Below are 27,558 nucleotides of genomic sequence, written 5' to 3'. Positions count from 1 at the left end.
TCCCGAGGGCATTGCTGAGAACCCACCAGAGAGCCTGAGGCAGAGTCAGCAGGATGGGGACAGATCTCAGAATTAGCCAGTAGCAGGCTCAAATGCCAGTCCTGGCCAGTTGGCAGGTGGCTGGTGGCTTTTGGCTGTGTTTGTTTTCCCTAAGCAGGGAGTTCTGGGTTGTGATGTTCAAATGGGCTAGTGAGATGGCTCAGTGGGAACAGGTGCTTGCTGCCAAACCTCATGACCTGAGTTCTAGTCCCAGGTCCCATGTAGTGGCTGGAGAGAACCAACTCTTTGTGAGTTGTTCTCTGACTGCCACATGAACACTGTGGTATGTGCAACACACACACACAAACACACACACACACAATAAATAAATAAATGTAAAAATAAATCTAATTTTTAAATTTTTGAAGTTCAGAGGTATGGAGAGATGGCTCAGTGGTTAAGAGCACATGTTCATGAGAGAAGCATGGGAGAATGGCAAAGTTGAAGGATCCAGAGGGTCCTAGAAACCTACAAGAAGAACATTATGATAGGCAGATTTGGGCCCAGGGGTCTTGCTCAAACTATGGCACCAGCCAAGGACAATATATGCAGTAAACTTTGAACCCCTACCCAGATCTGGCCAATGGACAGGACATTCTCGGCAGTTGAGTGGAGAGTGGGGTCTGACTTTCACACGAACTCTGGTGCCCGATATTTGACCACGCTCCCTGCATGGGGAGACCTGGTGGCACTCAGAGGAAGGATAGCAAGCTACCAAGAAGAGACTTGATACCCTATGAGCATATACAGAGAGAGGAAGTCCCCCTCAGTCACAGTCATAGGGGAGGAGAGTAAGGGGAAAATGGGAGGGAAGGAGGAATGGGAGGATACAAGGGATGGGATAACCATTGAGATGTAATATGAATAAATTAATAATATATTAAAAAAGAACACATGCTCTTGGAGATTTGCAAAGGACTAAATTTTGATTCCCAGCACCCACATGGTGACTCACAACCATCTGTAACTCCAGTTCCAGGAACTCTAATGCCCTCTTCAGACCTCCACAGGGACCACACACACACATGAAACACACACATACACATTTATACACATAGATAATTATTATTAATATTTTTTTTTGTTTTTTTGAGACAGGATTTCTCTGTGTAGCCTTGGCTGTCCTGGACTCGCTTTGTAGACCAGGCTGGCCTCGAACTCACAGCGATCCGCCTGCCTCTGCCTCCCAAGTGCTGGGATTAAAGGCATGTACCATCACGCCTGGCCCCAATTAAATAATTCTTAAAAAGTAATTTAAATTTCAAATAATGCTGAAAATTATGATATAAATTGTTTTGTAAATATTACTTTTTTTGTTTTGTTTTTCAAGACAGGCTTTCTCTGTGTAACAGCTCTGGCTGTCCTGGAACTTGCTCTGTAGTACAGGCTAGCCTTGAACTCATGGAAATCCACCTGCCTCTGCCTCTCAAGTGCTGGGATTAAAGGTATGTACCACCACTGCCGGCCCATTAATTATTTTTTATTAGTATGTGTATGCATGAAATACATGTGTATGTACAGGTTGGAATGCAAATGTATGTACAGGTGGGAGTTCGCGCACGCGCGTGCGCATGTGTGTGTGTGTGTGTGTGTGTGTGTGTGTGTGTGTGTGTGTGTGTGTGTGTGCGCACGTGTGAAGGCCAGACAGTAACTTTGACAGTCATCCTCAGGAATGCTATCCTTGTCCTTTGAGGCAGGGTCTCTCATTGGCCTGGGGCCCACCAATGAGACTAGACCTCTGGCCAGTGAGCTCCCTGGATCCTCCTGTCCCCGCTCCCTCTCAGTATTGGGGTTACAAGTGTGTGCCAGCACATGTGCCATGTTTGTGTGTGTGTGTGTGTGTGTGTGTTCTGGCATCAAACTCAGTTGCTCACATGTGCAAAGCAAGCACTCTACGACTGTGTGCCATCCCCCTCCCCTGCCCCAATGTTCAGTATTTTAATAGCATTGATTGTAGTAAATTCCTGCATGGGACGTTTCCAGATTGCAGCCATAAGTCCGGCAGACATCTGCTATGAGGAGACCTTGTCGACGCTAAGATATGCGGAGAGGTGAGTGGTTTATGAGCCATACCCGTCATTGTGTTCTGTGTCCTAAGTCACAAGTCCTTTCAGCACTCTGTTACTTGCTGGGCGGAGTACAGGAGATGGAGGGGCTGGAGAGAAAGCCCAACCGTAAGAGCTCTTGCTGGCCAGGGACAGACCAAAGCACCTCGGGGTTTAATTGTGGTGGCGTGAGGCCTTTAATCCCAGCACTTGGGGGTCAGAGGCAGATGGCTCTCTGTGAGTTAGAGAGCTCCAGCCACCCGGGTGAGATCTTGCCTTAAAACAAACAAACAAACACAAAACACCAACAGAACCCTACAGTTCAGATCATGCCTCTGATGACACTTCTCAGTCAGAGAGCCCTTTCCCATGGGTGAAAAACCACATTTCCTCGTACCTTTATTGTGCGGACGGATGCAGTGTTGTTTCTCCCAGTATCTGCAACACAAGCTCAGATGTGTAGGCAGAAATCTGGCTGAAGGAGAGATAAACCTGTCTTTGTTATGATCCCAAGTGTGGGATGGGGAACGGTCTTGTGAGAGAACAGGTGATGTTAATCCACTAGAAGGCAAACCGCCTCGTGCGGGAGCTTGATTGTTGCCAGCTGAAAAGATCCGTGAACAGACTCTGGGAGGAGATATATAAGTGAGCCAAAAACAAGCGGCAGAGCCTTTGGGGACGGGATAGTTTTGGCTGTTTGTCACTCCACTTCGAGACACTCCTAGAGAGAACCACTCAAGGGAAGGCTTCGGGGCACCGGCTCCTGCTGAGGTTCCAGGTTCTGGTTACTCCAGGTTCCAGCAGAAGAAATCCTGCTGATTACACACCAGGAGAATCATTCCTCGGAACTGATATCCTTACGGTTTTGTTATTGTGTTCTTTATTCCTCTTTTCCTATTGTTTTGGTTAGTCGGGTTTTAAGTGACATACACTCAGTTAATAAGTTCGTAATAAAATATATTTAAGAAATTTGAGCCTACATCTGGCTCATCCAGAATGTTCCTTTTCTCCTGCCAATCCATTCCTGCAATCTCATCAGCAGACTTCTGGGGTGTGCACAGAGGGGCTCTCTATGCTCTGGTCTGAACTTTGTGCTTAGCTCAGGCCTCGCTGGGGGTCTGTTTACACTTCTTTTGTAAAAATAAACCAATAAGCAAGTAGAACTAAGACACCTGTGGAGGTAGAGCCAGGCATTAAAGGCCTAGGGGTCTAGTCCCCAACATCAAGACAACAGCAGCATAAGATACCCAGTTAAGAGCTGGGCGGTGGTGGCACACGCCTTTAGTCCCAGCACTCGGGAGGCAAAGGCAGGTGGATCACTGTGAGTTCGAGGCCAGCCTGGTCTACAAAGTTAGTCCAGGACAGCCAAGGCTACACAGAGAAACCCTGTCTCGAAAAACCAACAAACAACAACAAAAACAACAACAACAAAAAAAATAAGATACCCAGTTAAATTTAAATTTTAGACAGAGAATAAGTCCTGTTCTGGGCTGCCTGAGCTTTCTGTGGTGGTGACAGCATCAGGAACCCTCTGAGTTGACTGTTGCCTGTGGCACAGACAGTTAGTTCGCCTCTGGCTTTCAGGGTTTTGATGTCTGATGAAGCACATTCTTGAATTATTCAAGTGTGTTCAGGACCTAGGACATTCAGGGGACACGCATGGGATGGGGAGCATGACTCAGCTGAGCTTCGTGAGTTTGTGTGAACCCTGTAGGCAACTGAGATCAGTTTTGGCTGCAGTTATGTCTAGCCGATGGCTTACAGGCCCACGATGCATCCCAGCTATGAATATGGCCCAAGAAATTTGTAGATGACAACAGAATGTCACAATGGCAAAAGGCTAGACCCACCTGGTAATGAAAACTGACCTGGTTTTGCCTGGGATCTGTGGTTGCCTGCTGTTTCCCCCGGGCTGGTGGTGCAGCTCCGACTGCAAGGGGGACCTGAGAGCGTTTGTCATTACCTGTGACAGGGCTAAAAAGGTGCAGAACAAAGCTGTGATCAACACCTGCACACTGGTGAGAGCATCCAGGGCGGAGAACAAGCTGCTGCTTGGCTTCGGGGATGCTGGAGCAGCAGGTAAGTCAAGTCAGGAGGCTCTACTCAGCCACACCTGGAGCTGGTGACACCCAGGAGCTAGTTGGCCTGAGGAAGGAGGACTGGCCCGGTGGGAGGGAACGCCTACATTTTGTTAAGGGTCTTTTGGCTCAACCTTGAACATTTTCAGCTTTGAGATCTGCATCATGTCATTTGTCACAGGAAACAAAGGCCCTGTGCTCTCCCATACCACACAGACGCGGAGTAGGCTCAGCCAGTGTGTTAGAGTTGTGCGACGTAACTATGGACTTGATACACAAACCACACCACCTGGCAGACCCTCATAGAAGGCTTTATTAGGAGCAGTACACAGAGGTGGTCTCTGGGGGAGACGAGAGGAAGAGAGAGAAGGGGAGGATGGGGTGAGCTCCCTTTATAAATGGCCCGGCAGATGCGCAGCAAGTGCACAGGTAACTTAGGGGGACCTGGATCCTGGTGGTGACGTGCTTCTGATGACACAGACGTATTTGAGGGTGGTCCTGAGGTTTCCTGTTTCCCATAGTCCTCAGGGCTTTTGGGATGGTTTATACCGCTGCCTAATTAGTAACAAGGAGGACACATTTCCAGGCTTCCTATGCCCACTGGCAGATCGCAGGCATCCACTGCCACAAAGCACTGTTAGAGCAGATGCAGATGGTGGTGCACACCTGGCTCTGCTGGTCACAGCCTCTTAATGTGTTGACCTTTTCATACCATCTAATTCCCACAGTTTTATATAAACCCACACATGGAACAGTAAAACAAAAACAAAACAGTGTAAGACCAATTTGTCATTCTTTCTGACCCTCTAGTTGGATGGAATTCCCTGAACAGATGATCACCTACCTACAGGTGAAAAGGAGAAATGGGGGAACCTCTGAGCTCCATGCTTCTCAGGAATTGTTCTCCATGTTCTGATGCCTGAGTTACCCCGGGACTGACCAGATGAGTCTTCACAGAATCACCCAGAAGCAGCTCAGCCCCTCCTGTTCCCCTGCAGTCGCTCTATACCTCACCTCACCTTTGATGCCCTGGTGCTTAACGCCCCTCTCTCCCTCCATCTAGAGCACTCAGCCTGTTTGCTGGCAGAACTGCAGCTGGAGACTCGGGTAACCTGGGCCCACCTGTTGGAGCAGGCCCGGAGGGAGTGGGCACAACAGCATGCGGCGCTCTCACAGGTGAGGCTCACACGGTCCATCTCCCTTCACACAGCGGGCAGCCTGTGCTGCTGTGGGCTCCAGACTGTAGTGAGGGCGGAGTTGGGGCCTGAATGGATCAAGGAGGTTATGGCACTCTGATGAATGAAGGCAGATGTCAGGGCTATTGGTGACCAGTTTTTGAAGGACTAAGGGGTGCGAGTGTCCCCTGGGGACAGTATAGATTGTCGTGAGCTATTGCGCTTCTCTGGGCTGGCATTCACTCTCACCATCAGATCCTGACAGGCCTCATTGTGAGTACAGTTGTTTTAGGTGCTAGGGGTGAGCCCTGGGGCCTTGCAAATGCTAGGAAAGTCTCTGCAGCACTGAGCCACATCCGGTGTCTGAGCCATGCTGTGAATGTCATCCATGGATGAGAAAGATGTCTTCCTGCCTCCCTTTGCCACCCTGACTGCGATGAGGCTCTGAGAAGATGCCGAGGTCTTGGACCAGACCTGGTACTCTTGGGAGAGAGAGGAGAACCCAACTTGGATTCAGGAAGGTTCCAGAAGCCCAGAATAAGCCTTAGGTGGTGGGAGTGGGGTAGGGTATGGTCTGTGGTGTCAGCAACCCAGATCAAGGTAGAGGTCAAAGATTCCAAAGGTCTATGAATAACTCCAGTGCCCACAAGAAGCCCTATTAAATAGCATCCTGTAGAAGCCTGTATGTCTCTGGGCTTAAGTGGGATTCAGGTAACAGGACTGCAGAACTCTGTACTCTTGTGAGCAGTAGCCACTAGGACTTTCAACTTTACTTTTCTTCTTCTTCTTCTTTTCTTCGAGACAGGGTTTCTCTGTGTAGCCTTGACTGTCCTAGAACTCTCTTTGTAGACTAGGCTGGCCTTGAACTCACAGCAATCCACCTGCCTCTGCCTCCCTGAGTGCTAGGATTAAAGGAGTGTGCCACCATGCCTGGCTCAACTTCTTTACTTTTAATCAGAAGGAATTTAGGATTTAAAAATCACCCTGAGCCACAGTGTTTGCTCTGCTTCTGTTTGTCCATCTTCCACAAGCCCAATCCAGTGTTACCCATGCTGAGATGCACTTGGGCATCACGGAGGAAGAATGCAGGGTGCCATTCTTTGCTGGTGCTCCCTTAGCTAGCAGCAAGTTAAAGGACAAACCCCTCCCCCTGGGGATACCCAGCAGGGAGCAAGGAGCGGGAGGATGGGGGCGGGGCTTGAAGAAAGTAGGTGAGGCAGAAGGAAGGTGGGAGGGGTGATAGAAGATGGGCTAGTGGGGGCCACAGGGAAGGGAGGCCTCTGGGCTCCCCTTCCTCCTTTGGTCTGTAGGACAGACTTCTCTCTGTCTTCCTAGGAACAGCAGATGGTGAAGACTCTCCCGCACCTCTTCAATGTCAACGAGGACCCGCAGCTCACAGGGGTCCTCAAGTTCTTCCTTCACAGTGGTACTTGATTCTGCTGCCTTTCCCCAGGCCAGCTCTGATTCCTTTGCTTCCTCCCTCTCTTCTTCTCCTTCCCCTCCCTCTCTCCCTCCCTCCCCTCCTTCCATCTCCTTTCTTTTCTTTTTTTTTTATTTTAAAAAAAAATTGTGCTATAAAATATACAACATAAAGTTCTCCTCTTTAGCCACAGTACACATCTACTTCCAGAACTTTCCATCATTGCCTCAAACTGAAACACTACCTCCCCACTCACCTCCCTGGGCTCTGAGTGACCACTGTTGTTCTTTCTGTGTTTGACTTTCACCCAGTGCCTCATAGCAATGAGATCACACCACACTTGTCTTTTGTGTCTGTGTCAAGTTCACTGTATGATTTTTTTTTTCAAGACGGGGTTTCTTTGTGTATCTCTGGCTGTTCTGACTCTCTTTGTAGACCAAGCTGGCCTCAAACTCACAGCGATCCGCCTGCCTCTGCCTCCTGAGTGCTGGGTGGGATTAAAGGCGTGCGCCACCACGCCCAGCCTCACTGAGTATAATGATTAAGCTCACTCAAGGTGTAGTGTGGGTTATATTCTTTCCTTGCTAAAGTAAATGGTCTCGATCATACACATACGTACAACGCGTGGTCCCATCACATTTTTGTCCAGTGATTTTGAGGAGGTGGCAGCCTTTGAACTGTCTCTCCAATATGAATACTTCTGGATGGGTGGGAATTCTGTGGCCAAGTTGGGCTGACCCCTGTACTCCCCTTCCTGGCTATTATGCATGTCTAAGACAGGTGCATGATGCTAACAGGATGATAGCCAGGCCCGCTCAGGAGCTGCAGGGGATTCTTGTACCCCAGGGGCCAGCCACCTCAGAAACAGAGGCCCTAAGAGGGGCCTTTGCTGTCCCAGCCTGAGTGAGTCACTGAGGACTAAGGCCCATGAAGAAGGCAGCTCTGTCACCAAGTTGGAAATCCCAAAAGGAACAAACAAACAAAAGCAGAAAGTAAAACAAGTGTACATAAAACAAGGTTAATGCCCAGTTATGATCGACAGTGCCAACTAAAAACAAATTCTTCACATGCTCTTACTGGAGGAAAAAAAATGCCACTTTCAGGTGGGCATGGTGGCACACACCTTTAATTCCAGCACTCAGGAGGCAGAGGCAGGTGGATCACTGTGAGTTCAAGGCCAGCCTGGTCTACAAAGCAAGTCCAGGACAGCCAGGGCTACAGAGAAACCCTGTCTCAAAAAACCAAAAGGAAAAAAAAAAGCCACTTTCAAACTATGAAGCATATTACTTCATCAAGGCCAAATGCTGACAATTTTGGAAGATAAACTGTCCTGACTCTTTCCAGGCTCCTGTGATGTTGGTCAAACAGCTTCAAATGCTATCTGTCTTCAAGGCTTGGGGTAAGAACAGCACCCGTGTCCCCAACTAGAGGATCAGGGCCTCTCAGCCCAGAGAGCTGTCTTCCCGCCTCCCCGCCCCCCACCCCCAGGAGGGAGGAGGGCTGTTTTTGTTTTTGAGCCAGGATCTCACTTTGTAGCCCAGGTTGGCCTCAAACATGAAATTGCCTTGTCTCCTCCTCTGAGTGCTAGGCTGTCAGCCTTGTGCCCACATGCCTGGCTGGAGAAGAGTCTGTAAAGCCACTGGTCATAGGTGAGGCCGGCTGTAAGTCCTGCTGGATGGGCAGTATTACAGAGCTCCCAGTCCTCCCTTGGCAGCTCCTCCAGTGCTCATGCAAGAGTGCTGCTCACTGAGGGCTGGAGAGATGTCTCAGAGGTTAGGAGCACTGGCTGTTCTTGCAGAGGTCCTGAGTTCAATTCCCAGCAACCACATGGTGGCTCACAACCATCTATAATGAGATCTGGTGCCCTCTTCTGGTATTCAGGTGTAAATGCAGGCAGAGTACTGTATACATAATAAACAAACAAACAAGCAAATAAATAAACAAGGAAAAGAGTGCTCACTGAAGTCCAGTGTGTGGGAACCTCTTGTTTCTGTGTACTCATCTTAGGAGAAAAGGGACACCAGTGGTTAGAGGCTGTAAGACAGCACTCCACAGCAGAAGCAAGGTGATCAGGCCAGAAATGAAGGGGGCAGGGCGGAGGCAAGCATGTAGTGTGATTGCACCTCCAAGTGGCTCTAGCCTCGGGTCCTCACTGAAGCACCAGCTCTTAAATGTCCATGTAAAGGGCTGAGAAGATGACTCGGAGGTTAAGAGCACTGGCTGCTCTTCCCGAGGACCCGGATTCAGTTCCTAGCAACCACACGGCAGCTCACAACTGTAACTCCAGTTCCAGGGGATCCGACATCCTCACACAGACGGACATGCAGGCAAAACACCAATGCACATAAAAAAATAAAAATAGAGAACTTTAAAAAATGATTTAAATTTACGTATGTTTTAATTGGTACCACAATTATATCTATTTGTGGTCTATGGATAGTGTGATTTTTCAAAAGACACATACAGTGGTTAGCCATCAGAGAGAGGTACAAGGGATTCGAAGCATTCTGTTGACAGCTTTGCGCATCATTATACTGTGCTATAGAACACCAAAAGTGCTCTTTTTTTGTTTTGTTTTGTTTTTTTGTTTTTTTGAGACAGGGTTTCTCTGTGTAGCCTTGGCTATCCTGGACTCACTTTGTAGACCAGGCTGGCCTTGAACTCACAACGATCCTCCTGCCTCTGCCTCCCAAGTGCTGGGATTAAAGGCGTGCGCCACCACTGCCCGGCTAGAAGTGCTCTTCTTACTCAGCTCTGTTAACCATTCCCTCACCTCCTCCCTGGCCATGGCAGCCACTCTTATTTCTTTGAGACCGATGTTTTGACGTCCATATATGGGTGAGAGCATGTGTATTTTTTTTCCTGTACCTGGTTGATTTCATTGTCCCCTCCAGTTGCACCCATGTTGCTGACCTCACAGGAATTCATTCTTTCTGGCCAAATAGTGTCCCCCGGTGTACACGCACCATGTCTGTCATCTGTTGGTGGACGCAGGGGGTTATTCTGTATATTGGCTATCAAAGCTTTCCTTGTTCCGTTGCTGCCCTGTAGCTGTCAAGGACTCCTGATGCTGTCTGTGTCAGGAGGTTGCTGACCGCTGTAGGCTCTCAGCTGGGGTTGGTTCTGTAACGCCAATAGCATCCTCACTGCCTTCCAGCTCCCTGTACCTTCCAAGGCTGGGTCTGCAGCCTATGAAGCGAGAGCTTCCCCATTGCCCACAGCTGTGGGTCTCATTGTGCAACTCGACCAGCCATGAAGTCATAAATCTACTGGGTGACTGAGACAAACTATTTTTTTTCCCAAGACAGGGTTTCTCTGTGTAGCCTTGACTATCCTGGATTCGCTTTGTAGACCAGGCTGGCCTCGAACTTACAGCGATCCGCCTGCCTCTGCCTCCAGAGTGCTGGGATTAAAGGCACACGCCACTACCGCCTGGCTAACAAAGTCTTGTTGTCTTAGAATTTCAGACAAACACGCTTCCTTCATGAATTCGGATGGTAAAGTGACAGTCGTTCCATACAGCAACTGCAAGGTCATTGTTAATGGGGTACCTGTCACCAACAGGACAAAGCTGCAGCACTTGGTAGGTTCCTTGCCCAGGCACAGATGCCCCTCAGGGATACCCTTGAGATGGTAGCCATGGTGGGCAGTGGGGGTGGCTCTCTTGTGAGATGTCTCCTGTCACAGTGAAGAGGGGCGGGCCAGGCCTTGCCAGACTGCAAAGGCTGGAGTGACAGATCTGCTCCCAATGCACCATGTCTGGGGAGCACCACTCCACTTCTCTGGACACCACTCATAGCGGAGGGAAAGTGGAGATGGACACGCTCTGAGACCTTTCTAAGTGCTCACATTGCATGGCAGTTGACGCTCAAGAGAACCTGCCCTTGGGAGTGAAGCATCTACTTACCTCAGTCCCCCTTTGTTCCCTTGCGTTCCTCCACCCTTGGAGTCTCTACCACCACAAGGGCTCCTATTGGCTGCCTTGAAGCCTCTAAGACAGCCAGGTGGCTCAGCTACTCCTCTTTTAGAAGCACCTGGTGAGCCCTCCCTAGCCTCACGGTCCAGCACGTGCCCCACCCCAAGGACCGTGGACTGGAAGCAGTGCCGTCTACCTCACCAAAAAGCCTCACATAACATCTACACTTAAATCGTCTCCTCCTCAGAGGACTTCTGAAATTCTAATCCCAGTGCACGCCACAGAACCCCAGTATTTTGATCTTGAGGCTTTGACCATGGTGGTTTCATATCCTGGAAGTGGGCTGAGGGAAAAAGAGTTCTCAGATCTTTCAACTGTGGGTTGAGTAGATGCCTGGGCCCTGGAGCAGGCCAAGGCTTTGCTCCCTAAGCTCTCCCCCTCCCTTCGCCCCCCAAGGACCGCATCATCTTGGGATCCAACAGTGCCTTCCTCTACATCGGGTTTCCCTCAGAGCGAGGCGCTGAAGACCTGAGCAGATTCGACTACGACTTTTTCCAGCTGGAGCGAGCAATTGCTGAGGGAGTGAGTGCAGACATGCTCGGTAAGTGGCTCTGGGCCTGCCTTCTGGCTCCTCTTGCAAACATAAAAGCAACTGCCTTCATGGCGTCAGAGAACAGTGGCATGCTGGGGGTCAAACTCAAAGCTTTGTGTTCTTGCTTGCTACTCACGTGCTCTACCACTGAGCCCCCAAATACGGTCTTCACAGAAATAGAGACTTGAGTACGCGTCAAAGGTGTCCTTTGCTCACTAACCCTGCCCTTAGGGACGAGGGAGAAGGCAGCCTAAGCTGTGAACCTTGGGATGGGAGAGTGGAGGCAAGAATGCTGAGTCGAGATCAGTGGGTTAAAGGCCTTCAGCCAACAGGGCGAGCATGCATTGAGAGCCTGCTCTGGCATGGAAAGAGAGTGATGGGCAAGGTCCAAGCTTTGCTTTGGAAGAAATTGCAGCTCTAGGTTTCTGAGTGGAAGATTCTCCTTTGTCCCTCAGCCTACCCTTCACCCCTGGGCTATCTAGGATTCCTCACAGGTGAGGAGGCCTGTCCACCTTCCCTCACTCCACAGCCTCATCCGGCAGCACTGAGTCATAGCCTCAGGCTCGGCTGGACCCCACTGAAGTCTTTATGATGTGCTGGCTTCTCGGGGGAGGGGGGGGGAGGTGCCTATGCTCTGTTTGCCTTATAAAGCCTCAGGTGAGGAGCAGTGGAGAGCTGAGGTTACAGATATGAGCCACCATACCTAGCTCTGTTTCGGGTTTTCAGATCTCACTGGGTAGCCAAGGCTAGCCCGAAACTCACTATGTAGCCCAAGCTGGTATTAGTTTGTTACCCTGCCTCAGCATGCTGAGTATTGGGATTATAGATGTGTGGTCCCGCAACCACATTCTGCTGGGGTCCTTGATCCATCCAAGACAAGGGTTAACAAGACGGCTCCATGGTTAAGAATTCTAGCTTTATGGCCATGACATGGGCTTATACCAGCATCCGTGTAAAGAGTTGGGTGTGGTCTCATGTGGGACAGAGACGAGAAGGTTGCTGGGGTGTGGTGGCTGCTTGTCTAGACTCATGGAAAGAAGTTCCCTCAAGGGAATATGGTAGAATGTGATGGAGTAGGGTGTTTGACATCTTCCCTTGATCTCTGCATGCACACCTGTATACACACACGTGTATACACACACACACACACACACATACACACACACACACACACACACACACACACACACACACACACACACACGCACGCACACACGACCATCCACAGATAACCCACCTTTTCATTTCGTTCTTCCTAACTTACTGTGCAGAACACCTTCCCAGCATTGGGATAGTAGTGGGTGACAGAAACTCAGGCCCTGGGTTTGATGCACTCACTTCTCAGGGTTCTCACGGCAGCCTGCTGGGAAGTGCTGAGGCTTCAGTACCACGTGAGCCACGGGCAAGGAGTCTCTAAAGAACAGACAGATCTTGACAGTGCTCCTCCAACTCTGAGAAGACAATTAGCACCTCCCACAATTGTTATGACCTTCCTTCACAGCACCCAGACATGGTGAAGAAAGAACCGGTTGCTTGCTCAGCCATTCAGGGTCCAGCATAAAACCCCAGCCCCCCTCTGGCCCATTGGCTTTTTCTTCCTTTAATCCTCCTCCTTGGACTGTCCAGGACTACACTGGACTAAGGGCCTTGAAATCAAGAACAAGAATAACCAAGGCTAGCCGGGCGGTGGTGGTGCACACCTTTAATCCCAGCACTCAGGAGGCAGCCAAGGCTACAATGCACTGGTCTACAGCCAAGGCTACACAGAGACCCTGTCTCGAAAGACCAAAAAAGAAAAAAAAAAAAAAAAATAGCCAAGGCGTCAAGATTTCAACGAGCAGCTAGCTGTACAAGTGAACAGTTGAAGCCAGGCAGGGTTAGCACACATCTTTAATCCCAGCACTCAGGATGCAGAGGCAGGTGGGTCTCTGTGAGTTCAAGGCCTGCCTGGTGTACACATTGAGTTCTAAGACAGAGAAACCTTGTCTCTTGAAAAACAAAAAAAGAAGCCAGACATGGTGGTAATCCCAGCGCTTGGAAGGCAGAGGCAGGTGGATCCCAGTGAGTTTGAGGTCAACCTGGTCTACAAAGTGAGTCTAGGACAGCCAAGGCTACACAGAGAAACTCTGTCTCAAAAGAACAAAACAAAACAAAAAACAAAAAGCCAAACAACGAAACAACAACAACAACAAAACAAAACAAGCAGGCAAACAACAAAACTCCAGCAACAAAAATCATACCACATACCAAAATAAGTGAACAGCTGAGTGAGTTTATTGATGGCTGAAAAGTACAGAAGAAGCAACAGACTCACTTTCTCCCCGAATCTCACTAGGTACCGTGAGCCCTAGAGATGGCCAAGCCGACCCCAGCATCTTGGCTGTGTTCCAGGACTACGTCAAACTCATGCCGCTGGTTGTGGAAGCAAATCAGATGAGTGAGGAGCTGGAGAAGGTAAGCTTTTCCCTCTCAGGACGGTACCACGATGGCCCTGAAAGGCCCTTGATGTCTAGAAAAGGGTGAGGCTTTCCCATGATGACACTGAGAGCTAGTGACAGAGCCTAGCTAACCCTCAGGCCTTCCCAGCCAGCCTGAGCCCCTGCCCCACTTATCACAGCCACTAGCATCCGACCAACGCTCACTGGCCACAGTTGGCCACCTCTGCTGTCCAGCACACATCTCCATCATCTCGGCGGCTGATATGCCACAGAGGAGACCTGGGCCAGCTGCCGATGACACAGGAGCCCATCAGGCAGGAGCCTTGAGAGGGTCCCGCTGAGAAATTCTGTCATTTGGCTTGGCAGGAAGGAGACACTGCAAAAGAGCTATGAAGTGTGTGTGTGTGTGTGTGTGTGTGTGTGTGTGTGTGTGTGTGTGTGTATGTGGGGGGCAGTTGTTTACTAAAATGTGTCTTTGCCAGGGGCTTAAAATGGAATTAAAGGTGAAGAATCTAGCATTGTCAGATTCCAGGGGCTGTGACCTCCAGAAGGAAGTCATGGTGAAGGTGACCAAGCAACAGACTCGTGAGGTAAGACCCCATCAGTGGGCAGGCATGAGCCTCTTCAGAACTTTTCTGAAGTCCACAGGGGATTGTTGCCAGTTGCATCCAGGGGACCTAGACAAGAGGCCAGATGTCCCCTGAGTAGGGGACCCTTTCTTGTGTTTCCTGTCTTTGTTTCAGAGTGCCAGTTCCTAGGATCTTTTTTAGTGACACTGTGTCTTAGTGTTACTATTGCTGTGATGAAATACCATAACCAAAAGCAGCTTCATGAGGAAAAGGTGTGTTTCACTCATATTCCCTCCCACACAACAGTTTACCATTGAAAACAGTAAGGCAGGAACTCAAGCAGGGTGGGAACATGGAAGTCACAGAGGGGAGCTGCTTACTGGCTTGCTCCTTATGGTGTGCTCAGCCTCCTTCCTTCCTTCCTTCCTTCCTTCCTTCCTTCCTTCCTTTCTTTCTTTCCTTCTTTCTTTCATGCATATGAGCGCTCTGTCTGCACATACACCTGCATGCCAGAAGAGGGCATCAGATCCCTGTATTAGATGGTTGTGAGCCACCATGTATGTGGTTGCCAGGAATTGAACGCTGGACCTCTGGAAGAGCAGACAGTGCTCTTAACCACTGAGCCATCTCTCCAGGCCTCAGCCTGCTTTCTTCTAGAACGCAGGACCACCAGCCCAGGACGATCGCATCAGCCATGGGCTCAGTCCTCCATCACCGCTAATTAAGGAAACCCTCGATAGTCTTGCCTACAGCTTGATTTTGCAGAGGCTTTTTCTCCATTGAGGTTCCTTCCTGATGACTATCAAGGTGACACACAACCAGCCAGCACGTGTCAGCTACTTCTCCTGCTGTGAAAATGCAAAGGCAACTTGAGGAAAGGTCTATCATGGAGGGAAGTCACATGACACGAGCTTCGGTCAGCTGGTCCCAACTGTATCTACAGTCAGGAAGTGGATGAGGAGAACAGTTCTGTTCAGCTTGCCTTCCTTTTCCCTAGGGACAGGAACTCAGCCCACGGAATGGCACTGCCCTGTTCAGGGTGTGTCTCCCCACTTGAGTTAACCTAGGTAAACTTCCATAGGCATGATCAGAGACTTGTCACCTAGGTGACGCTAGATCTTGTCCAGTGACAATCAGTGTTGACTATCAGACACCTGCTAAAGAGCCTCTGGCGAGGATGTCAGCACACGCCTTTAGTCCCAGCACTCGGGAGGTGGAGGCAGGTGGATCTCTGTTTGAGGCTCCTCTGGTCTACAAGCTTACCTAGATGGTAATGGTGGCCATGTCTCTGTTCATGTACATGAGATAGAAGCATCCGTCTCTGTCTCTGTATGATGCTTCTTCACATGCCTGGAGGCCAGAAGAGACAGAAAAATCTTTTTTTATCCTCCAACTGTCCCATTGAAGGTGACATTCATGGAGACATTACCTCATCCGTTGGCTTTTGTTTTCATTCTATTGCCCAGAGAAGGGGTTGTTGGTTTTACTTCATACCACGTGTGTGTGTGTGTGTGTGTGTGTGTGTGTGTGTATGTGTGTGTGTGTGTGTGTGTGTGTTTTGAGACAGGATTTTTCTGTGCCACCTTGGCTGTTCCTTCATGCTACTTCTGATGGGGCATTTTCAGTCAAGAACATTTCCAGCTGGATTCCCTTGCATTTTAGCTTAAGGTGCTGTACATAGCAGGGGCTTGCGGAGGCCCTGCCCTTGCCCTGTTCTGGACTTGTTGCTCCCGGGGAGTGAACCCCTCAACAAGAATGGAACCCCTTTGTGGGCTTCTGAAAAATGGAGCTAAAGTACTTGTGCTTAGCTGACAGGGAAGTGGAGGAGGAGTTGTCCCCAGTGTGTGGCTGTGTGTCCACTATGGAGCCATTTCTTGGCTGTCTGTAGACTAATTGTCCTGTATTCATCATATTTTTGTCTGTAGCAAACTCTGTTACTCATTAACTGGCCCAACATTATGTATGACCTTAGCTCTCTGTAAGCTGTTAGTCCAACACAGGTCTTGCTCAGTCATTTTGTTCTGTGGAAAACCAATGGTTAAATCTATTTCCTTCTTTTTCCAGCTTCTAGACACCACCAACATGCCTTGGCTCATGGACTCTCTGTCTTTAACTAGACATGCATTATCACTGTGGCTCTATTTCCATCACTCTAAATTTGGTGTTCTAGAAGGGCCTCAAAAAGCAGTTTGATGAGAACAGTATGTGGTCTTCCCAGCACTCCACCCATCAGGAGGAGCAGACTGGTAAAAAGACAAGTTTGCTGACGCAGCAAATGAAACAACATGCGGGTGTGGCTTTAATAACATTGGCCCACACAGCCTCATATATTTGAATGCTTGGATTCCAATTGGTGGAACTGTTTTGGGAAGGGTTAGATGTGTTCTTGTTGGAGGAGGTGTATCACTGGGAGTGAGCTTTGAGGTCTAAGAGTTTATGCCAGGCCCTGTGCCCCACCCTGACCCCATGTCCCTGTCTCTGTCTCTCTCTGCTTCCAACTTGTGGATGAGGATGTAAAGCTCCCAGCTCCTGCTCCAGGGCCATGCCTGCCTGCCTGCTGCTGCCATTCTCTCCTTTATGACAATCGTGGACTAACCCTCTGAAACTCTATGTGGGCCCCCAATTAAGTATGTTTTCATAAGTTGCCTTGGTCATGGGAACTAAGGCACCGGCCACTTCTCTTTGCATTCCCAGGTATGGATCTGGTCAAAAGCCAAGTTTATCAATAGGAAATTCCTGATGGAGGAACTTTACCAGGGCTTTTTAGAGAGCAAAGGCAACCAGGTGGCTCAGGAAGATGACCCTTTCTGGGACCCTGTGGAGGCTGTCCACTTGGGCTCAGCACACGTCTGGCTACAGTCACTGGCTCACTGTATGATGCTGGAGGAGCAAGTGGAGTTTGTGAACTGTGATGGGCTGGAGGAGGCAGTGCTGCACATCCGAATCACCCCCTGCTCCCCAGAAGGATGGTGAGTCCCAGCCCTTTCCCCAGAAAGTCCTCATGGAGGCCAGGGAGGTCAACTTGGTCCCTGAAGCGGTTACTGAAGAGACAGGTGAATGAGCACATTCTTGATACTTGGCAAAGGGCCAGCATTTGGGACAACTCAGCACTGCCCTGCGGAACCAAAGGGACGAGGGAGGGTATCCCACAAGGCAGCGGATGAAGTAGAGCTCTGGGCAAGGACCCAACGCCCTGGGTTGGTTCCGTGAGGGCACAGTGGGAAAGAAGCCTAGGTTGTGGACATGTTTATCCACACACAGCCTGCTCCTGGGACCCTGGAGGTCTGGCACCCAGTCCACAGGATCCTTGTCATCCCACCTGGCAGTATCAGAGCCAGAAGCAGAAAGTTGGTTTCTGCTCACCCATCTCCATTCTTGGCAGCAGCCCGGACTTCGCTTAGCTGGAGGCTAGTGATTAGGTGTCTGGACTTCTTTGATGCCGTTTTTCTGAAATCCAGTTTTATTATTTATTTTTGTTCTAGGCCATAGGACATTTATATCTAAGTAAAAGCGTTCTAGCGATCCTAAGCACACAGGCTGGCAGGAGTCCTGGTCTTGGCAAAACATCCAGTGTGGCCTTTTGTCTTGATGAGGAGGAAACCTGCTTGAGAAGGGAGCAGAGAGCCTCTAAGTTCTGGGTCCAAAAGGCCAAGCTGACCAAAAACTCAGTGTCTATAGGGACTTCAGGCCATTGGCTGGTCACTTGGCTACCTAGGCTGTCTAGGCTGCCTCAATGGTCACATTGAAAGTGAACCACACTGCATTCTTGTGTGTCAGTTTCAGATTTTGTGGGTCTGGCTGACAGGAAAGAGGTCCCCAGTTTGCACTCTTCCCTGGGCTGTGAGCTCTTGGACACGGCCGTTACCTTTCCCAGAAGCAGTATGAACAATTAGGTCTACAGTGACTGGATTCTATGCAGATATTATTACCTACCCTCCTTCCATTGGAGTGACATTTGAGTGCTAACTAGCCTGGGCCCAGCCTGCTCCAGAGACTGACACGCAGCCCTTGTCTGTAGGGCACATGCTGAGGACGACATGGTTACTGATCCTCTGGAGCTACTGGGCAAGAGGGTTGACTTCCAGATTCACATCGTCCGGTGCCTTGGTGTCAAATGGCTGAAGGAAGATGCAAACCGGGGCATTCAGATGGGGTACGGGTCTGCACTGCACATAACTTGCACACACTGGGGCATTCAGATGGGGTACGGGTCTGCACTGCACATAACTTGCACACACCACCTGTGAGGCTCTTGGTGGGGAGGGGCCTGCTTTCTTTTCAAAGATGAGTTTATCATAGAGTTCTAAGTTTTTCTGTTTTCTCAACGGTAAATTGGCTACTCTGTCTTTCAAGTAGAAAAGCCACAGGGTCCTCCAGGTTACTTGCATGGCTACTGAGCCTTACAGATTAGATATTTTAATTGTCATAAAAAAATGCCCAGGCTGGGCATGGTGGTGCACGCCTTAAATCCCAGCACTCAGGAGGCAGAGGCAAGTGGTGAGTTCAAGACCAGCCTAGTCTACAAAGTGAGTTCCACGACAGCCAGGGCTACACAGAGAAACCCTGTCTTGAAAAACCAAACCAAAAAGAACCCTAGAGACTATTTCCCAAGGAAGCAGCATTTCAGAGCATCCAAATAGAACTTTAGCCTTAATGAAAACTCTTCTTCCTTGTTGGACTTTACTAGCTGTATGGTAATCATATTTGTGCCAAATAACACATGTTGGAGGCAGAAATCACAAGAATCAATTACAGGGCAGCTTTGCCTCTAGCTGCACTGGGCTGTAGGTCTGTGGCACACCTCGTTATTCTCCCCACAGATCTGTCTCTTCTGGTTCTCAGCTATGTTTTCTATTCTTGCCTCAGGTACAAAATTTACGATCTTCCAAACATTTTGTATACCAAGCCTGTGTGGAATAGTGTAAATCCCCGAATTGAAGAGACCGTCCACTTTGCAGCCTTGGGTGCATCTCGAGGGTTTCTGAATTACTTGCTGACAAACGCCCTCATTGTCGATTTGTGGGGTCTCCAAGGTACTTGGTTTACTCAAAAGACTGAGTATGTGGTGGTGTCCAACCAGATCTAATGCCATAGGGGGAGAGGTGGGAGGCGGGAGGTGGGGAAGACCCGTCTTCAAGCAGGTTCCTGGGTTCAGCGCCGTTTACCTCACCTCCCTGGGCTCTGGGCAGCTGAGACCCCTTTCCTGGCTGGTCTCTCTCCCACACTGCAGAAGGCTGTGTCCACTTCGGCTTCTCTCAGCTAGACGTCCTGCTCACAGGTGAGGGTCACATCATGGTGGACACCAAGAATTTCTCCACTGTGAAGAACATGAGCCAGGTGTGTATACATGGCAGACCGCAGGGGACTGAGCAGTCTCAGTGACAGCCCCTTAAAGATCATCCCTCCAGTGAAAGGGCTCCTTGTGCCTTTCTGTGTGCCCTGAGGGATTTAAACCTCTCCTCACCTCCCCAGTCCGTCCCTGTATGACCCACTAGTCTGGAAGGCTATTCCACAACAGGCTGAGCTGGTGTATCCTCTGTAGATCACGTCAAACCAGGTGCCAGAACTTTATCAGAAGCTTCTCAAGTTAGAGCAGGAGACGGAGCTGCTCAGACATGTAAACAGAGCCCTGAAAGAAGAAAACGTGTCTCTCAAGGCATCACTGGAAAGAACTGGCTCAGCTCAACAGGGTGAGAGATGATACCACTTGAGTGCTTCATCCCAGCTCCCATACTTGGGGTGTGCTATTTTCCTGAAGCAATTTTTAAAAATACTTATTTTACGTGTATGTGTGTATGTCTGCATGTATGTGTATCCCCCAGAGGCCAGAAGAGAGGGCATCAGATGGATCCCCTGGAACTGGACCTGCCATATGGGTGCTGAGATTTGAATCTGGGTCCTCTGGAAGAGCCGACAGTGCTCTTAACTGTGGAGCCATCTCTCCAGCACAGAATAGGAAATCTGAATGAGTTAATTCATATCTGAGACCATTAAAGACAAAATAACCAAAAAAAACCTTTTTTTCCCCTCTCTATGAGATTTTGAATGGATTAAAAGGAATATTCTGATAAATGATATAAAAATGTCACCAAGGCCAGGTGTGGTGCACACACCTTTAATCCCAGCACTCAGGAGGCAAAGGCAGGTGGATATCCAAGTTTGATGCCAGCCTGGTCTACAGAGTAAATTTCAGAACACCCAAGGCACAGAGAAACCAAATAAATAAGCATAGAAATGTTTGGATACAAATAAAAAATACCTTTTCTTTCTATCCCAGGCCAGAAGTCAGATAACCTAAAGGGAACAGTGATGACAGCACAGCTGCCGACAGCTAGAGAGACTAAGCAAATGTGTGCTCAGCAAGCCAGCTGTGATGCACAGCTGGCCAGAGCTCTGAAGGTGTTCTATCAAGGCATGAGCACAGCCAGGGGACAGCTCCTCACACTGAGGCAGTGCAGACCTCCAGTGAGTAACCAGCCTTCCTGGAATGCCCAAACCACACTCCACTAAACCAAGACACTTGATGGTACAGTGATGGGAGGTGTTGGGTGTGGGTCCTTAGCAAGGTGTGCTGGCCCATACATTTGAACCCAGCACTCAGGAGACAGAGGGAGGCACATCTGAGTTGGAGGCCAGTCTGGTCTACAGAGTGAGTTCCAGGAGAGCCAGGGCTACACAGAGGAACCTTGTCTGAGAAACAAAGCAAATTCTTGGCAAACTAGGAATCAGTGTATAGTCTTCAGTCTCACCAAGGAAGCATTAAGAGACTAGGTGCTCATGACTAATGACTGACAACTTTCCTTTTCAAACAAGAAAAAACCAGATGCTACTGACTGCTCATACCGTTCCTAAGCAGTTCTTTAGCCACATGGGACCTGGACACCCTATTCACATGTTCCTTTGTTTTGTTTTTTGGTTTTTCGAGACAGGGTTTCTCTGTGTAGCCTTAGCTGTCCTGGACTAACTTAATAGATCAGGCTGGCCTCAAACTCACAGAGATTTACCTGCCTCTGCCTCCCGAGTGCTGGGATTATAAGTGTGTACCACCACCGCCTGGCTCCACCCTATTCACATGTACAAAGGACTTTTACTCTAATCATAAGAAGCCTACTGTCAGCCGGGTGTGGTGGCGCACCCCTTTAATCCCAGCACTCGGGAGGCAGAGGCAGGCGGATCGTTGTGAGTTCGAGGCCAGCCTGGTCTACAAAGTGAGTCCAGGATGGCAAGGCTACACAGAGAAACCCTGTCTCGAAAAACCAAAACCAAAACCAAAACCAAAAAAAAAAAAAAAAAAAAAAAAAAGACACCTACTGTCATTTTTCTGTCTTTCTTTTAGGAAGCTGATGAAATGCTTCGACCTTTTGTGCACCAACAGTCACAGATGCTAGAGGATTTGGAGGACCTGCTTGAATCCAGTTTACGGAAGCTAAAATCCGATGTTGCTTTCATAGTGAAGAAGAAGAAAGAGCATCTACTGCCTAGCCAGCAGTGAAGGTAAGCCAGCTGGAGCTACTCCGACTCAGGCTCTGAGTTGCTTCACAGACTCACATAATTGTGTCTACCCTTTTTAGGTAAGGTGCCTTCACTTGCCTCTTTCCTGACAAAGACTGTTGCTATGTGGTCCATAATGGCCTTATCTTGCCTCTGTACCCCAAGGGATCACAGACCTGTGCCACCACCACACTAGGCCTTAACTGGACTTAAAAATCCTATAAAGATTGCTGGGTGCTGGTGTTACACGCCTGTAATTCCCGCACTTGGGAGGCAGAGGCAGGTGGATCTCTGAGTTGGAGGCCAGTGAGTCCAGGACAGACAAGGCTACACAAGAGAAACCCTGTCTTGAAAAACCAAACTAAGAAAAAGAAAAAAAAAAAAAAAGAAATCCTTAAAAAATGAACACATAGGCAGGATGTCTGGTGAACATTCAGAACTTGGAGCTCTGGATTTGATCGGCCAAGGTTCAGTCCCGGCTAAATCTATCCCTTATAAATTGTATGGCATGGGACAACTCATGCACTCTAAGCCTCTTTCCTCATCAGTTATCTGGGATGGTTAATGATTATCAACCTCCTGGCAGAGTGTGTTCAGTTAGCATTTACTAGAAGTGCTTTGTGGGAAACAGTTCATTTTTTTTCTTAAAAAAAAAATGTATTATGTGTATGTATGTATTATGTGCGTCTGTACATGTGTATGGTACCTTTAGAGGCCAGAAGCAGGCAGTTGTTAGCCACCTCTTGGGTGCTGGCACTGATCTTGGGTCCTCTGTGAGAACAGTATATGCTCTTAACCACTGAGCTATCTCTTCAGCCTTTTTTTTTTTTTTTTTTTTTTTTTTGAGACAGGGTCTCACTCTTAACCCAGGCTGCCCTTGAACTCTGAGTGGTTTTTCTGCTTCATTTCCCCAGTGCTATGATCACAGGTGTGAGCCCACACACCCGGCTCTTTCATTCCAAACCTTAAATAAAGCCTGTCTGATTAGCAGTTTTTGTTTTGTTATCAGAAATAGAGACAATGGTCAGTTCACATTTCTTATTCTGTACTCTTTTTCCCCCTGAGACAGGGTTTCTCTGTGTAGCCTTGGCTGTCCTGGACTCACTTTGTAGACCAGGCTGGCCTTGAACTCACAGAGTTCCACCTGCCTCTGCCTCCAAGTGCTGGGATTAAAGGCATGCGCCACCACGGCCGGCTCTTATTCTGTACTCTTTCTCTGAACAAGTTTACCCATCCACAAGTCTGCCTCAAAAACATATATATTTGAAATATGTTCAGTTGTCTCAGCAAAGCAGTAATATAGTATTATAGAATCTCCTCTGTGCAGGACTGTGCAAACTCCTTTCAGTAGAGTTCATCCTCCACTAGACTTTGATTCCGTAAATGGGCAGTGCCCCAGGTAGAGTCTACAGGGAACCCTTTCCTGGCCGGGGAAACATCTAGTGACAAAGTCACAACAGTGAGCTTCAACACATTTACATTAGTCCTAATTCTAAACATTTGTTAGCTTGTTCAATTCTCAAATAATTTTACACCTTAATGTAGGCAGTATGTAGTGACAATTTTGGAATTTTTGTTTCTTTAAAAAGCACAGCAGTGGGAGCTGGAGAGATGGCTCAGAGGTTAAGATCACTGTCTGCTCTTCCAAAGGTCCTGAATTCAATTCCCAGCAACCACATGGTGGCTCATAACCATTTATAATGAGATCTATTGCCCTCTTCTGGTGTGCAGGCACACATGGGGGCAGAGTACTGTACAAATATAAATAAATAAAATCTTAAAAACAAAACAACAAAACCACAGCAGTATTCTAAGAATATGTTTTCATTTTAGCCCCAGGCATGGGGATATGGGGCTGCTTCAAAGCAGCTGACTGATTTGTCTCGTGCTTTAGGAGAGGCGTGGTTTTGCCAGCTGCAGATAATTTCTGCGATTATGTGATATTTGTAATTCTAGGGACTTTTCAGAGGGTATATAAATGCTAGGGCCCTAATAGGTGGTGTGGGTGGTTGTTGGTTGCCATTTGTTAAGTAGTTGTGCACAAGGAAGAAACAAGATCAAACTTGCCTCAAGGAGCTCAGCACCCCTAATCAGCAGGAAGTAGTCTAAGGGTAAAGTTGCCCACTTCCCAACCTGTTTTATTCAGGGATCTCCTTCCTTTCCTCTCTATCCTTTTCTTTCTCATATCTAGTGTTTGGGGGTTAAAGGGAAGAAGAGTGGGGTGGAGAAGGGTGGGAGAGAGAAGAACCCACAAAGTAGCAAACACTAGCTGCAGCAGTACTCCCACGAAAGTTCTTTTAAAAACCAAAAATAGAATGAATCTTATGATCAAGCAATCTCATTACTTGTGTGTATACTCCAAAAAAAAAAAAGGCCTGGAGAGATGGCTCAGTGGTTAAGAGCACTGCCTGCTCTTCCAAAGGTCCTGAGTTCAATTCCCAGCAACCACATGGTGGCTCATAACCATCTGTAATGTGATATGGCGCCCTCTTCTGGCCTTAAGGACTACATGCAAGCAGAGCACTGTATGCATAATAAATAAATAAATAAATAACTCTTAAAAAAAAAAAAAAAACCAACAACAACAACAAAAAACTGAAACCAAGCCAGGCATCTGTAATTCCCAAAATTCTGGAAGGCAGAAGCAGGTAGATCTCTTTGAGTTTGAGGCCAGCCTGGTCTACAAAGTGAGTCCAGGACAGCCAAGGTTACACAGAGAAACCCTGTCTCGGAAAAACTAAAAAAAGCAAAAAAATAAAAAACAAATAAAAAACTATAATCAGTATGCCAAAAGCTAGCCACATTCCATGTTCACTATAGCATTAGTCACAAGCTAAGAAAGGGCTTAAGTGTTCACCAATGCATGACCTCCACCATAAGAAAAACAGGATTACTGTATTTTCCAGTGTATAAGACAACTTTTTAACCCCAAAAAATCCATGCCAAAGTCAGGGGTTGTCTTATGCACCGGGTACTTACCTGCAGCTTGCTTCTCCTTGTTTCATATGTCTGGTGCATACAGTGGGGGTGCCTTGGCCTGTCCCTGCTCTGTTTGGAAAGTCTGATGCAGGGAGGAGCAAGCTACACACACCTTCCTCAAGGAGGAGAACATGAGTGTGAGAGTAGACTGGCTCTCCACCAGAACCCGCCCATTCAACTCAGAGGGCTGTGAGTCTTTGGGTTGAGTGTGGAACCTTAAAGGGGCAGTGTAGGCTGGCACTGGCTGTCTGCCGGCATTTAATAAAGTGCCTGGCTATCTGTGCCCTGCTTGCAAACAGACACATGCCCGTGTCTGCTGCACAGGGTGTGCATTGGAAGAGGGGTAGTCTTATACGGCAAGTATACTCCGAACTATATTTTAATCGAAAATAGTTGGGGGTTCCTTTTATATGTCCAGTCGCCTTATATGCTGGTAACTAAATATATGTGGTAACTTATATGCCAGTAACTAAATTGCCTTCAAATATCTGTATTTATACCTTTATGTAAATGACACTTTCAATCATAATCAGAGAAGCTTCTCTTTGCAATGAATGGTTGTGAGTGCAGAGAATTGTTGCTGGTCGAGGTGCTGACAATAAGTGACAACTGAATGCTCATCCCTAAACAGAACATTTATACTACCTCCCTCTACAGCTCAGGGAACACAGTAGAAGAATCCAAGAGCTGGAAGAGAGGGAAATGACACAGTCATTACAACCATGATCACAAAAGCTGTCAATCAGATCGGGTAGGGGCTCACTGGGCCCTGCTTCTCCCTGCTGAACTACTGATTACTGATAGAACTGGGGGCCAGATGCTGTTTTCAGTTCTGTACTCACTGATGAGCCCACTGGACTCCAATGGATAGCTCCAAACCCATGGGTGCCAGGAAGGCCATGGTTAAACTCACTGGGTCACAGAACAAAACAAAAAGTCATGAGTGTGGGGAAGTGCCTGGGAGGGCTGACAGGGGTTAAAGGGTGATGACAGAGGGTGGTGTGAGAGTAATCAGAGTGCATTATATATATGCATAAAGCTGTCAAAGAGCAAATTTAATAAAAGCTTTCTTTAAAAGCAAGAAATTATAATTTATGACAACAAAGATAAGCTTAGAGGACATTGTGCTAAGTGAATAATCAAATTACAGAGAGACAAATATTATATAATCTCCTATCAACAACAATCACCTGACAGGACTGGCAGTGAGATGGCATCTACCAGGGGCTTGAAGGAGTTGGTGAAATGGGATAAGGAGCCCTTCATCAATGGCACAAGTTACAAGGAGTAAGCCTGTGTGTTCTGTCCTGGGCTAACTAGCCACAGTTAACAGTGATGCAAATGAGAGGATTTTAATGTTCTCACCACAAAGAGACTATAATTTGAGGTGGTGCATGTTATTACTTTGTTTATTCTATAATGTGTGCATGAAAATGCTTTTTGTTGTTGTTGTTGTTTTTCCCAGATAGGGTCTAGTTATGTATGTAGCCCTGGCTGTCCTGAAACTATATACATCAGGTTGTCCTCAGACTCACAGAGATGCACCTGCCTCTGAATCCCAAGTGCTTAAAGGTGTGCACTACTATGCTTGTATAAAAATGATTTTTAAAAATTAATTTTTATGTGTGTGTGCCTGATTGTATGCATGTGTGTACCACTGTGTGCAAGGCACTCTGAGACTAGAAGAGAGCATCAGATCCCTTGCAGTTACCAACACCTGACGTGGGTGCTGGCAATCAAACCTCAGTCCTCTGCAAGAGCAGCAAGTACTCTCGGCTGCTGAGCCATCTCCATAGCCCCTGTGATACTCATTGGGTTTTTTTGGTTTTTTTTTAATTTTTCGAGACAGAATTTCTCTGTGTAGTCTTTGCTGTCCTGGACTAACTTTGTAGACCAGGCTGGCCTTGAACTCACAGCAATCTGCCTGCCTTTGCCTCCCGAGTGCTGGGATTAAAGGCGTGCGCCACCACTGTCCGGCGTGATACCCATTTTGAATTTCATAAATATATACTATTATTTGCTAATTAAAATTTTTACATAGAAATAATTTTAATAAATAAAAGATCATCTCTTTTCAAGTTGAATACTCTCCATTCTTTTGTACAGAGAAAAAAGAGGGGTCACCAAGCATGGGTACTACTCCAATATGTCCACAAATGGGTGCCTCCGCCTCTTGAGTGCTATAATTACAGGTGTGTTCCACTACACCCCATTTATGAAGTACTGGGGCACCCACCCAGGACCTTATGTGTGCAAAGCCCCAGCTTTTGACTGTGTGTGTATCATGTGATTATTAGGAGAGAAAATGTTCTCCTTATTTTAGCTCTTCAATGCCAAAATGTCTGAAATGCAAAAAAAGCAAATTTGAGAAAAATTCTTACTGAGGCTGAAGTCCTTTGCTTAAGACAATCACAGTTATAAAGTCAGGGACAGAAAGGTGCATTAGCCCAATTACTGGAAGTCAAAAGGTCGGCCACTTTAAGTAGTGCTGTTGTACAAAAATAAGTGTGCAAGTCCAAAACAAAACAACAACAAAATCCAACCCAACCAACCAACAGAAGCAAACAAAGAAACCCATTACTCAATTAACAACCCTTTATTATTCAACTGAGGTAAACAATCCAAAGTCAGTCAATGTAGATGGATGAGAAAGACTAAAATAGAAAAAAGTAGTTTTACTTAGCAAATGCTCACACACTATGCACAGGAGGGTGAGGTTCCACAACACCACGGCAGGCAAGGCAGCAGTTACTCCCACAGCCTAACTGTAGTCACTTATGACCACAGTCACTAAGGAGTGCTGCCAGCAACCAGCA

General features: G+C 47.8%; 1 protein-coding gene across 1 annotated transcript in view; it reads left to right on the top strand.

Moving 5' to 3' along the window:
* LOC127190781 (kinesin-like protein KIF28) overlaps nucleotides 1-21,764 on the top strand; it is a 41,139-nt gene extending 19,375 nt beyond the window's left edge. Inside the window, exons 8-23 of the mRNA XM_051147992.1 lie at nucleotides 2,023-2,090; nucleotides 4,057-4,163; nucleotides 5,226-5,338; nucleotides 6,673-6,763; nucleotides 8,102-8,156; nucleotides 10,217-10,340; nucleotides 11,130-11,274; nucleotides 13,601-13,719; nucleotides 14,186-14,293; nucleotides 16,967-17,241; nucleotides 18,291-18,425; nucleotides 19,139-19,305; nucleotides 19,503-19,609; nucleotides 19,815-19,962; nucleotides 20,550-20,737; nucleotides 21,609-21,764. Of these exons, the coding sequence (XP_051003949.1) occupies nucleotides 2,023-2,090; nucleotides 4,057-4,163; nucleotides 5,226-5,338; nucleotides 6,673-6,763; nucleotides 8,102-8,156; nucleotides 10,217-10,340; nucleotides 11,130-11,274; nucleotides 13,601-13,719; nucleotides 14,186-14,293; nucleotides 16,967-17,241; nucleotides 18,291-18,425; nucleotides 19,139-19,305; nucleotides 19,503-19,609; nucleotides 19,815-19,962; nucleotides 20,550-20,737; nucleotides 21,609-21,764 (2,106 nt within the window). The remainder of the gene's footprint in view (nucleotides 1-2,022; nucleotides 2,091-4,056; nucleotides 4,164-5,225; nucleotides 5,339-6,672; nucleotides 6,764-8,101; nucleotides 8,157-10,216; nucleotides 10,341-11,129; nucleotides 11,275-13,600; nucleotides 13,720-14,185; nucleotides 14,294-16,966; nucleotides 17,242-18,290; nucleotides 18,426-19,138; nucleotides 19,306-19,502; nucleotides 19,610-19,814; nucleotides 19,963-20,549; nucleotides 20,738-21,608) is intronic.
* The last annotated feature ends 5,794 nt before the right edge of the window (nucleotides 21,765-27,558 follow it).

Source organism: Acomys russatus, chromosome 6 (genome assembly GCF_903995435.1).
Source record: "Acomys russatus chromosome 6, mAcoRus1.1, whole genome shotgun sequence".
NCBI lineage: Eukaryota > Metazoa > Chordata > Mammalia > Rodentia > Muridae > Acomys > Acomys russatus.
Note: the sequence above shows the minus strand (reverse complement) of the source record. Positions and strands in the feature narration are given on the sequence as shown.